The 13,376-nt window shown below is 40.3% G+C and overlaps 1 protein-coding gene across 1 annotated transcript in view; it reads left to right on the top strand.

The window, feature by feature from the left end:
• Positions 1-1,274: 1,274 nt before the first annotated feature.
• The window catches only part of ell (elongation factor RNA polymerase II), a 31,679-nt gene continuing 19,577 nt past the window's right edge, over positions 1,275-13,376 (top strand). Inside the window, exons 1-2 of the mRNA XM_079157983.1 lie at positions 1,275-1,420; positions 12,698-12,742. Of these exons, the coding sequence (XP_079014109.1) occupies positions 1,286-1,420; positions 12,698-12,742 (180 nt within the window). The 5' untranslated portion in view covers positions 1,275-1,285. The remainder of the gene's footprint in view (positions 1,421-12,697; positions 12,743-13,376) is intronic.

The following is a 13,376-nucleotide window of genomic DNA, read 5'->3' as shown; positions in this document are numbered from 1 at the left end:
TAATAGAGGTGCACTTATTACATTTAAAACAAGAACAGAGAATGGTACGTAGTTTCTCAGTGATGTGGCTACGAATAATGCTGAAGGAGAGTTTATTTTTACTATTCAAGTTCCAGTCGATTATACCTCACTTTTTGATGATTAAGACCAAATGTTGAAGGATGACACTTCAAGTACAATGTGTGTATATGGATTTCTTTTGTTGTTGGTTTTTTTGGTTCCGTATATGTTTTGCCTGTGAAGTATTTCCGGGAAATGATGTTGCTTTGAGTGTTTATTCCACTGTTCTGCCATTGTTTTCTTACCTACAGTTAAAGACTATGTGGCTCCTTCAGAGTAGTTGGTAGTCCTACGGAGCCAAAAGCTGCATACATCTAAACTGCTGGTAACAAATGAAGTGGTCGAGAAAGTCCCCGGCATTCCCTGTATTTGTTAATTTTATAATAATCACAATAAAATGTGTCCGACATCAAGCCACAGTTTCCTTTTATCCTTTTTGTTTTCAGGGTAAGTATCAGTGACGAGGTATCCAGTGGTTTTTTAACTATTTCCAGTTCTGGACTGACTTCATGAAGTGTTACAGGGTGATCTGTGGCATCTATGCCTTATAAAACCGGCTTCAGAGGATTAAGAAATATAAATGCAGATAGGTAAAGAACAGATATCTTCCAGTAAAATTCATCCAGTCCTATTTGTACAGTAAATTAAACAATCCTCTTGTTTTTAAGACAAGATAACTATTCGGTCTTTACAGTTATCCTTTTATATCTGTTTACAGCTGGACATTCCCACATTTTCTGGATTTTCCCAAAGCTGTTTTTTTTATTTTTTTATTTTTAGGCATTGACGTTTCTCTGACGCAATCAGATGACCTATCGTTTCCCACTTCCTACGCAGAACTGATGTCAATGCCCAATCTTAAAATGCTGTAAAAAGTTAAATCTTTTTTTCACCCATTAAAACATATAATTACAAAATACAATAGCATCATAAACATCAATAATTAAGGCGTTGTATCCGATTTATAAGTAAAAGTCGACGACTATTCCTAGAATACTACTCCACAGTAGTTTACACCTATAACATTGCATTATGATGTGTACGCTGCAGTGTAAATGTAGTTTAGTTATACTACACATGTGACTATATAGGGCTTCGTTGCTGCTCAATGACTTCATCATCTGTGACCGCTCATTTGAATATTCATTTGAAAAAGCAACGGGAGTTCTCCGGTTTACGACAGAGTGCGTTCCGTGCGCGTGGTGGTGGGAACACGGTAGCAAAGATGGCGGCGCTGAAGGAGGAGCAGTGCTACGGACTGTCCTGTGGAAGAGTGAGCAACGGTAGCAATGTCTCCGTCTTTCACGTTAAACTCACTGACAGCGCACTGCGAGCGTTCGAAGGCTACCAAGGCAGCAAGGTAAATAAATTTGCCGTTTTCGTTACCGTGACATTTTTCGGTTCACGTTTTTTTTTAAGTCTGTGACAGACTCTGAGGTCAGTCCTGTCTGTCTTCATGCTGCGATACACAGCCACAGCAGGCTGGCGGAGGCTGGCTAGTTTGCCTCTTTAAGTGGCTGGTTAGCCATCGAACTGACTGGTATTGGATGTGAAGTAGCTGTAGCCAACAGTTAACACCCAAGACCGACTGTTGAGCACCGTGAACGATACTCTGTATCACGTCGGAAGCTCCTACTGGACACTGAGCCCCAGTAGTTATTTCATTGTATTGTTTTGTAATTGTAAACAGTTTTTTTTTTTTTAACTTGGCGTTGTTGTGAACTTGCCTTTTTTTTTTACCAGGATGTCTAACGAGAAATTAAAATGAAAACACCGAGCACTTCTGCGACGTGAACAGATGTTTCCAGAAAGTTTTGTTATAAGCTGTCAAAAAAAATCTGGAAAAACCTTTTTTGCTAAGCTAAACTAGCCAGCAGCTGGCCACACATAACGTCAACAGCTAACGTTACCGTTTGATATATATGTATATATATATATGCGTGTATATATAAGCCCTGTCTTCTTAAGTACTTATTTTATTCTGTTGTTAACTCAAAGTAAGCGTTGAGTATCTAATGACAAAATGGTGAGTAATTTGGAAAAGTACCCAGTATGCACGAGAAAGATGGCCCCCTCACTGCCATTAAAGGCTCATGTTCACTTGACAGCTTTTAGAAGTGCGTCAAAGTTTTTTTAACTGTGGATTCGACATATTTAGTAGTTTTTTAAATGAAGGGGTTGATTTCAAGGTTTGGTCTCTGCTGCGTCTTCTTGCGTTGGCTTCTTGTGTGGAGAGGTATACCTCTGATGTGTTGGCCATCTAACGTTTCAGCTTCTATAAATATTTGACAGGGAAAACCTGGCAGGCCAGGAGGATATAGGGCCTTATCTCTAGCCTTGGTGGCTGTGTACAGCAGCTGATTTTAAAGTCTGAACAATAAAACTGTGACAGGTAATTGGGTGACCTAGCTGTGTGTGTGTGTTGTGCTTGTTGAATAATGTGTGACACGCAGAAGATATTCGGCCGATCCCTCAAATCCTTAAGATATTTGTAAATGTAGCTACAGTCGTTACTCCGGCAAAGATTTAAATTACAATTTATAAGGAGCCTTTGTTCTTTTCCAGATGTAGTCCGTTCTCACATTTGGGTGATTGCACTTTATTGCAGATTTCTTTTGCAGTAATTAGCATTTGTTTATATTGTAGTTTTTGCTAAATCACTGAAAAGAGTAGATTTTCTTTGTGTCTGAAACATTAAGGGATATTTGTGCTACTGCATCCAACTTGCGCTGCTGATTATTTAGGATGTAGCCCCTTCACTTTTTGGCTAGTACCCCAAACTTAGCCTTGATTAATGTATCCTTGCACTAACTGGATATTTCTTATGCAAAGTAGTTCAACTATCTATCAGCTTCGAGGCCTGTGTCAGGTACATTTGTCCCACTGCCTCTCATTCGAAGTGTTTGTGATTCAGAATGAGTTGTTTTTTCACGAGGAGGCATGACGGTACATGTGTGACTGTCTCCAGCATCTTGGGGCTCTATGTGGAGTTGATTATCGGCACGGCATTCCTTCAGAAGTAGAATGCTGCCCCGATTTCTAGCACCATTGTTCCACATCCACAAAGTCATGTTAAATGCACATTCTCTTTAATTTATTAAAAAATATGTTAGTAATACAAGTTCTGAGGATTCTGTCTGCCGGGCTTTTTATTGGTGCACTTGGTTTAAATACATGGACGATGAAAGAGGCAAGTTGGAATCGTGTTTTCCAGTTAAGATGCACCTTTATTGACAATTGCGTCTTGTACAGACTTGCAACCCGTATGCTCACCGTATGCACCACCAGTTAAAACCCTTACTCACAGTTTGACCAGATCTCGGCGATTGAGCAATCAAATATCTGTGTTGTTTTGCTGTGGGCGCTTCGTTTGTGGTGACGGTTTGGAGCCGTATTCTTGGGAGATGGGATCTCAAATTTGGCCCTTTGGACTGGTTCTATTCTAGGTCGCTATATGACAATACTTTTGTCTATTATCAGACACAAATGAGGACCACACAGGCACGTGAGCGCTGTTCGTGTGACTGTTGACAGCTTTTGTTGCAGCCCAGTCACGGTATTTTCACACAATCACAGATGACTAGCATAAATCATACCACCCATCTGACACACGGTATTCTTGCACAGCCGTGCAGGTGTGCTGCATGTGTGTGTTACATCTTGTTGCAAAACAAACAGGAGTGTCCTCAGTTGGCCACACACGCGACTGCTCAGAGCGCTGCATATTTAAGAAGTAGCGTATTGAAATTCAAAGATAACAGTTTAAAGTCCGACATTACGGTGCATTGAGCCGCTCGGCTAACACAGACCACATGTGCATAATCTCAGAGTGAGAAAAGATAGCATCTTGCGTTTGCACAGAAAAAATGTAGCCAGATGTCTATTAGGTTTGTGACGTGACGGATTATCATCAATCCAAGCTTTGGGCCTCTTATTTGCTTGTGTTAATGTGTCTGTTTTTTCACATCGGGTCAAGAAATATCTGCGTGTCCCACAGCCAAATAAAAAAAAGAAATGTTCTGTCACTCACCAGGTTCAGACCAACTTAGATGAGCAACTTCTGTGCTTTTGTTGGAGAGTTTAGTTAGCTTGTTGCTCTTATATTAACCACTCCAAACTTGAGCTTACTTTGGGCTCAGTGTGTCTCGGGTATGTTATAGAGGAGCTGAGCCCCTTCGGCTTCCTCCTAATTCAAACACTGCCTGGCACCCAACATTAGCAGTGAGCTGGGAACTCGGTAAAGGAAGAGGAAGAGAGCGACAGAATGACACCTTTTCAATGTAAAAGTTGTGGTGTAGTCAATGATGTAATCAGACAACGCTGGTGATGTTTATGACCCCAGTTTTGCTATTGTTTGACTGGAAAATGTGTCGACTCTGGCTGCTGGCAGGCACCTGCTTTAATAAGGAAGCTAAAATCCAGGCCAGTGTACGTCAAGATCACTTTGATAAATCGTAGACGCTACCGAGCAACAAACACGCAGACAGCTGGAACAGTTAAACTCTTTAATTGTGTCATTGTAAAGTCACTACATTCTAGGATAACACGATGCTAAGCTAGCCAAATGCTAAATGTTGGCCCCAGCTAAGCTAATTCAGTTAAACTGTCCGGTAGTCAATGTTGTGCTACTAAGAATCTTGTGTAATTCTGTGAGTATTTCTCATTGTAGTTCTGTTAGTACATTGTGCAACAGTTCAGTGTATTGACGGCTTCCTGCATGAGACGACGTGACTGTCAGCTGGTTCCTCTGTCGGTGTGTCTGAGGACAGAGTCTGGCAGCACCAGAGACTCATCTCTTTACTGGCTGTGACATAAGCAAGGAAATGAGTAGAGCATACTTGAGCGTCATCAAGCTGCATGTTGGAGGTAAAAGTTTATAATTCCAGCTCTGGGTGAGTGCTGTTACAGCACAGTTATCGGAGAATTAACAGCCTAAGCAACTCAAATATTCAAATCTAAAATGAACATGCATAGGCAGTCCAAGAAAGCTTGTAAGTGACAATAAATCCTGTGTGTTGGCACTACAGTATTACACTAATGAGAGATGAGTCGTCTCATTTAAATGGTTTAACCTTTTTCACATCTTTAGTGTTGTGGTGACGGAGCAGCGATTATAAACTGGGAGTGTGAACTTTACATTTTTCAGGACATGCATCACAGTAGTGGCACCTATCCTGTGGTTGGCAATGTGAAATGTAATTGGTGTTGCATTTATATTTTAAGACCTGGAATTAAAATAGGGACGAGTTAATTTTATACTTTTAACAATCTGCTGTCAAAATCCAACCTGGTGGCCGATACCTGCTGTCGTCGTTGGACCAGGTAAACACGAGTAACATGCCATGCTGCCTGTCAAGTTATGACTGGAATTATTGATTTGCTGAACATAGTTTACAGGAAACTCATTTGTTTTTATAAAATGTGGAATAGGTCGTTTAGCGTTGAACTGAGTCTCCATGTTGAGGACATTCTCTGTATTGTTAAATTACAGTTGTTGGGGGAGGTTTAAGTCGGATGTAAGAGTTTTTTTGTTCAGAGGAAGGTCAATTCTCAGCTAAGTACTTGTGTTGACAGGCTATATGCTTCACCATGGAGGTCCGTTTACACCAAGTCAGTTTTGTTCTTGCGCTTGGCTGCAATCTACCCCCCTGTCTCGACCCCTATGGGAATGGTATGGGAAGTAATGGAGACTGGGAGGGGATTCTGTTGCCTGAAGCTGGTCAGCCTGTGCCAGTGCTATGGTTATTTAAGGAATGCTGACTCCCCAGTTTCAGCGGATCACGGGACACCGCAAGAGATGACCATTGCCACTAAGGCCAAATATGACTCTAAATGTCACGGTGTTCGTATGTCCCGTGGCAGGGTTGATACAAGTGACCATGTCAACCTGGTGTCACTGCGCTCAGAACAGACTCGCTGACCTGCTCGGTCTCTTCCAACAACAGATCATTCCGTGCAGTTTTTGGTCTTCGGTTCACAAACAAAAGCTTTGTACCTGTGGCTTTTTGACCTGTGCTGCTGCACTATGAAAAACAGGTTACATGTTGACTGGAACCAGAGGAACAAGTTTATGCACATATTGTATGCAGATAGCCTTCGTCTCTTTTTAAGGATGTTACATCACTAACAATAATAAGCAAATGCCAAGACTGGGATGTTTGAAAGGTGGCTGCATCAATTCAGAAAACTCGAATTAGGCCAAACCTTGACGGAATCTCTGCGACGTCGACGCAGGCTGCTCTGTATTTGTGAAGAGCGATTATGAAAGGAGATTCCTCTTTTCATTTTCTAATCATGCAATCTCTCCTTGTCTGCCTCCCCCTCTCTGTCATGTTTATTTTTGCTGGTGTTGTCAGACACTTCATTATAAATGATAATCACACTAAGAAAACAAAATTTTCTCACGTCAAGACTATACGAGACATCATAACATATGCCTATAAATAACAGATATACAGTTTATAACCATCTGGAGTTGCATAATTTAGTAGGAAAGTTTGATAGAAGCAAGGCAAGCTGCAAATAAGTCAAAGTCCCGCAGCACTGAAATATTCAGGCAGCAGTACTAGTAATGAGCCAGAGATACCGTCGACTCACCGGGGGCCTAATTGCCCGTCTCCACCTGAAGCCAGTGCTCACACCAGTAATGACATGAAGTCTTATGTGATCGGCTTTTACGCAGCTCATGAAAATCGATGTACTTGAAGCATAGACGCATTATTATGATTTTCATTATACAATAACAAATGAGACTCCAAAAAAATATGTTTTAACGGTCATTAAAATGTGAAGCAGGCTTTTCGATGTATTTGTTTATTACTCACAACTTCATTGATTTTTTTAAATTTTCTTTTTTTTTTATGCCAAAACATTTATTTGTTGTGTTCACTGGGAGAGGAACAGAAAACGTACAATGGCACCTTTATGTTAATGCAACATATTCTATCAAAACTTCAATCATGTTATTGGCTGCTGTTAGATTTATCTTGCTCCCTTCTTATTTACTAGAACAGCCTGTAATTGGGACGCACAGATACCAGACAAGCCACTTTTTGTATTTTATTTTATATTTCTTTGAACTAATTATACATTTGTTTTAGTTTTTTCCAATCTTTCCTATTACTACTGCTAACTATGATCTGTTTTTATCTTTAAAACACAATGTTAAATGTTAAAATGTCAGCGTCATGTTGTATATTTAATCAGAAACTGAGGAACATCTAATGAAAATAAAACATGTTATTGTTAGAACTGTAATGGTATTATTAAGTACTCGCATAGGTGCTAGGAATCGACAAGTACTCAAATGATAGTACTTCTACTTGGTCTGAAAAACAGTGGTATTGTTGCATCCCTAGTCTGTAATATAAGACGGGGCTCTTCCTGAATGCTCATTTCATTTCACACTGCGTGCATTAGCTTAGCGGCTAGTGGACGTTTTCCTTACTCACAGCTCTTCTACTCTAAGTCACTGCATCTCTTGACAGAACAACACCATGGTTGACTTTCAGCCCAGCATTGCTGAAACAGAGCAGCTAATATTGGTAGCGAAGCATCAAGTTAACTACAAGCCCTGATTATGTTCTCTCACTGCATCGATGCAGAGTCGTCCACCACAATCTATGCAATAGGGTTCGTTGCATAAGCTTAAATCAAGGTACCAAATGGTAGCAAGAGGCACTTTTTTCTATCAGTTTCAATCAGAACAGCGACTCTTACCTTCTCAGTAATTCTGTTGAGTGTCTCTTTACTGGTGTTAGATGTCGATCTATCTTACCTTTATCTAGATTGTTGGAATCTTATATTTATATATATATATATATATATTATTCGCGCAATTGGTGTAATCTTTAGCCCCATAAGGTTACATTGAGCGACTATAATACATCAGTGAGTTTAACATTGTAAGAAGTTTATAAACATTTTCTGGATTTTTTTTAAGATTAGTGAAATTGCTGTTTCCCCTTTTGCTGTCGGCTTTGTGATTTCTCTCCTTTCAAATCTACTTTGAAGGTCTGCCAAGTCATCACTTTCACCTACATTGTGTTGGGACCCAATTTACTAGAAGAAGACAGCATTTCTAAGAATATTTTGTGAGATCTGAAAGCAGTTTTTTTTTTTTTCAAGTTTGGGGGAAGTGATGCTCTGTTCATCTTTCTGCTAAACGTCTGTAAATGACACACTGAAGCTAGTGCTAAAGGAGAAGTTCAGCAGTGATGCATCCAAGTGAAAATATAATGCTATGTTCACTCTTAAGTTGAGCTCTGCAGGGTGGATCCATCTGAAAATAATGGATCTCATGTTGCAGTTTGGACAGAACAATGACGTATGCCTTGAAAGGGCATGATCCGATGTTGTGCAGCACAAGTGTGTGTGTGTGTGTGTGTGTGTGTGTGTGTGTGTGTGTGTGTGTGTGTGTGTGTGTGTGTGTGTGTGTGTGTGTGTGTGTGTGTGTGTGTGTGTGTGTGTGTGTGTGTGTGTGTGTGTGTGTGTGTGTGTGTGTGTGGTGAGCGTGTCTCTATATGTACTGTTCATATCCCTGCAACAAAGAAATGGTCCTCCCCAATAAGACATTTGTGCTCCCATTTCGAGCACCAGATCAAAGGTAGCCCAGCATTGTTGAGATGGAGATGGGACAGTAAAGGCTTCAAAGACATGAAACGCCAGTTACAGTAAATACACCAATAAGTAGGTCCAATTAAGCCTATGTGCTCATGTGTTGCTTCAAACAGCTTCATCTGCTGCTCTTCTGGCAAATATATTTCAGAGGAGTAGATTATGAAGTTTTTCCACACAGGACACACTCGGCAGTGGTGCCTGTACACTGTGTATTTAGAGCAGGGACACCTCGTACCCTTTCAGCCCCACAGAGTGCGTGGCACAAAGTGCTCTCTTCACATCTGAAATCCTAGACAGGTGGAGCGTCTCATCAGCGTGACAGTGTTGCAACTTAACACCTGACAATTTGGGTGCCACAGCCATACCCATAGGGATTTAGACGTGGCTATTCCTGTGTGCATCTACTACAAAACAAAGAAATCCTTTTGGCAGTGCAACCTGAGAGTGTGTGTGTGTGTGTGTGCTTGATGATATTAGTGTTAGCTTGGTCTATATAAGTCTGTAATATGAGGCTGGTCATTTTGCATGAATTACACCCTGGTTCTTGTAATAAACATACTCCTAGCTTGTATATTTTACATTTTAAAAAGGGAATTCATACCATGCTAGCACACGTATCCTTGTGGCCTTGCAATGTTTTGTTAATGAGCCAGTTGAGAGCCTCAGGCTTGGTTTCTGTAGGGTTTCAGGGAGATTATAGCGTGGCTGGCAAATCTTATACCCAATAAAACTTTATGCACTTGATTAACATAAGCCAGGTTTGATAGTAAAATACTAACATCTGTTGTGTTTACTAGCGCAATACAGTCTTTACCTGCTTACTTTCAACTGTCTGAAGAATATATTGGAACACTTTTGGCAAAGCAATCTGAGCGAAAGACTTCTTGTGGAAAAAATAGATTCTGCTGAGGAAATGTGAGGAAGTTACCGACTACTGTTTTCTACATAAAGGAGTTGTCTGGTCTCAGACCCTGACTGCATTATTGGTGCAATGTTGGATATTATTGTTGGGCCATGAAGTATACAAAGGAGCTTTTCATGTGAAACTGTAACTACTAATACGTTGTACATTCTGTGTTTACAGCAGTTCAAAAGGTGAAAGTCGGGCAGACAAAGATTTTGTTCAGGTCCATGTTGCTGTAATTTGCTGCAGTGAAATGTAGTAGGAAACCGACTTTAGCAACATTGTCATCAGTTCTGTTTTACGCCAAGTCCACGCCAAGTCCAGCTGATCTCCGTTCTGTTGCCGCCTGGCATCGTGTGGGAACAACCACGGCCTTGACATCGACGCATGGACGGTACTCTGTCCCTAAGGTTATAGCTCTGTAGAACATTCTGGGCTCGGGTCCCAGAGAATAGTGACATGTCAGCAGCCCATTCAAATGAACAGGCTGAGGGTAGCACTACGTTAGCAGTGCTGGGGTGGGGGAGGGTGGGAGTGCTAAAACTGGTGCTGTGTTAAAACACTGCAGGGGGAGACCAGGGAGTGTGGCTCCATGAAAGGTCTGGTGCTCCTGGATAGGCTCAGTGTTCAGCGCTCAGGATACAGTGAAACTATATTATAATGTTGGTAAACAAGGGTTGTGTGAGGTGAATATCTATTTCACAGTACATTCAATCATTATCACGCGTAACATGCTTGTCCATAATGTCTTTGTATAACAAGAGTAACGGTCTATAACCACTCTAGCAACTCTGAGTCTTGACTTAGGGCAGAGTAGTGCTTTTAGCTAAAAGCTGCTGTTAGCATGGCAAAATGCTAACATGCAGGTATAAAGTCTGCCATGTTCACCTTAGTTTAGAGTGTTAACATGCTAACATTTGCTACAGTAATTAGCACTAAACACAAAGTACAGCTGAGGCTGATGAGAATGCCATTTTGCAGTTTAGTCATACATTGTTAGACAAATAAGTTTTGATGGTACAAGAAGTGAAGTTAAAGGATCACCAAAGTTGATTGGCGTCATCCTCTGGGGACCATGAATGTCTGTTTTAAAATGCCATAGCAAGTTCCATCTAATTGATCTCTGCAAGGACAGTATCGTAGTTGTAGTAGTATTAATAGCCGTATAATACCAAGTGAAACTTTTCACTACTTGTAAGTGAAGGGGAGTGGATGGTGATTAGTGATTTAGTGTGGTCAGAGAGCGGGGAGTGTGTTTTTAAAAAAGGTTTTAAACATGCTACAACTTTGGCCTAATCATTACTCAGAATCCAGCATTTCCAGCTAAGCCTTGAGGCCCTAAATATGATTAATCTTGCAACAGCTGTTGTGATGGTTTGGGATCTATTTGCAAAGCCTCTCCACATCTCTGACACAAACGGATTCCTTTGTCACCAAAGCAGCGGTACTTAAAAGGTGTGAAAATACGATATGCGCTAAAGAGTACACACGGCTCATACTTTAATGTGGACCACATGGCTTCTGTTGGTTGAGTCTAAATGACACCAAACACTGATTTTAGACTTTTAAAAGTGTTTGTACTGCTTCACTTACACAGAGGACAGAAGTTCAACAGTCTTTGTATGCATGATCCACATATCTGGGTCAGGATCAGTAATACAAAGCACGTTATGTGTTTAACAGGAGTGACCTCCCTTGAACTTTTAGCTCTCTCACTTGATCACATTTGATCCACTAAAACGGCACCAAGGAAGAAAGTTTAAAGTCACTCCCTTACTTCAAAAAAGCACCTAAAACACAATTTTACCTGTCTGTCATTACTGCTTAATTGTCTACTTCTGCGATGTATGTTTTTAAATAGTTCTCTCTATTTTGTGTTTTTTTTTTTAAGTGCTTATTAAATCAAATGTATTAAAGTAACTTCTTCTTTTTTTATGTTCATGAATACTCCCCACAGTCCTTTAACAATTTGTCTCTTTGTTTGGTAGCATTTCTTAGAATGTTTTTTTCTGAAAACAAGTGATGTTCAGCGCTTTGAGTTTGACATCCCAAGAACAGCTTCTGGTGTCACAAACGCGGTTAAATATACAGGTTAGGTTGACTTTGCAAAGAGGGATTGTTTTGGCTCCTGGCTCCTTTCTCTGTGTGAGCAACAGTGTGGTCGCTGCTTTGTCTCTGTAGCATCAGCACATTAGCATGGCAACTTTAACTGCTGTTTAACAATACATTCTGCTGTATCTGTAGGATCTATCTTGGGGTAATGAAAGTGATTCTGTCTTTGATTTGAAATTGAGAGACACAAACTGAATATGGAGGTAAAAGAACTCTCCCCCCCCCCCCCCAGGACACAGTGGATCTGATACTAAAACATCTGAATACAACTGAAAGCGTAGTCTGGAAACTCAGCCCTTCCTCTTTTCCTGCATCTGTCATAACTTGCAGGAGGTCATTATTCTGTCAATTGTAATTCATTATATTGAGAAGTTTTTACAGCTTTCAGTCACACTGGATTGACTGGATGAAGTTTTTTTTTTGTCCATTGAAATGGGCCAATTTATAGGTAGAGCGATAGCAATATTAAAAATGTACTGTAAACCTTACCAAATAAAAATGTCATTCAAGCATTTCTCAAAGATGTAATAAATGTGTATCCGTTATAAATGTATTCTTGAATAGGTAGTAACCGCTGGACAGGAGCTTGCCTTCGATTTGATAAATAATAGCAAATGCATTGTTAACTTGCGATTTGTAATATCATAGCTTTGATTAGAAAATGCTATTATTGCGGTTTCTCTGTGGCTAAAATCTCCTTTATGTAAATCTTTCCCAGTCAACTTGTGTTAAAACTGGTTTCATGTCTCATATCGTTGGCTCATAACCTTTTTATGAATTGATATTGCAGCATTTGGTGAAATGCAATGAAATGCTTCCAGCAGTTATTTGTAGCTCTGTTGTCTGTTTTTTAATCTTATTAAATGTTCATACTTAAATGCGTGTTGTGTCAGCAGGTCATTATGGGAACCTATAATGTCTTTTCTGGAAATTTGCCTGAATTACCTTATTATTTTTTTACTGTGATAATGATTTAACAAAGCTGTTATTTGTCTTTTATAGGTCCTGTCATCACGACCGTTGATCAGATTTAATGGAAACCAAGGGGTAAGAACATATTTCTCTCTCTCTCTGTCTCTTTCAATCCAATACATAACATTTGGTCATAAAGAGTGTGATATTTGTCATGTGGTTTTATTACAGTTGGCCACATATATCAACACTGTTGGCTGCTAACAAATATATCTGAGTCCAGGTATCCAGAGCCAGACATTTCAACAGAAATTCAAACTTTCAACAGAGCATTTTGTGGCTCAAACACCAACTGACACGCATGCTTTCTCAAACAAGGCATGTGATTACGCCAACACTGTTGTCAGCTGCAAGTTAGCCCCAACACGACGCTTCAGTGCTATGCCTGGTTGTGTCGGCCTTAGAGAGTAACAAGAAAGATGCTGGCAAAGCTGCGATTAGCTGCGATTTACTTTTTGCCAAATGTGTCATGAGCAACATGGCTTGACCTTAATACACTTCTGTTCTGACACTGAGACCTGATCAGGCGAGTGTTCCCCAGCCTCCTTGTGACTGAGCACAAGATTTGGTTTATTTTACTTTGGCTCCTAAGTGGCAATTGTTAACTGGGGCCCCTCAACACCTCTTGCACGGCAGGAAAAATACTCCTAAACCTCTTAAAATGTCACGTTCACTGCCTTGTTGTTCGTGACTTGTTCTAGTATTTCTT

This window comes from Pholis gunnellus, assembly GCF_910591455.1.
Source record: "Pholis gunnellus genome assembly, chromosome: 4".
Taxonomy (NCBI): Eukaryota; Metazoa; Chordata; class Actinopteri; order Perciformes; family Pholidae; genus Pholis; species Pholis gunnellus.
Note: the sequence above shows the minus strand (reverse complement) of the source record. Positions and strands in the feature narration are given on the sequence as shown.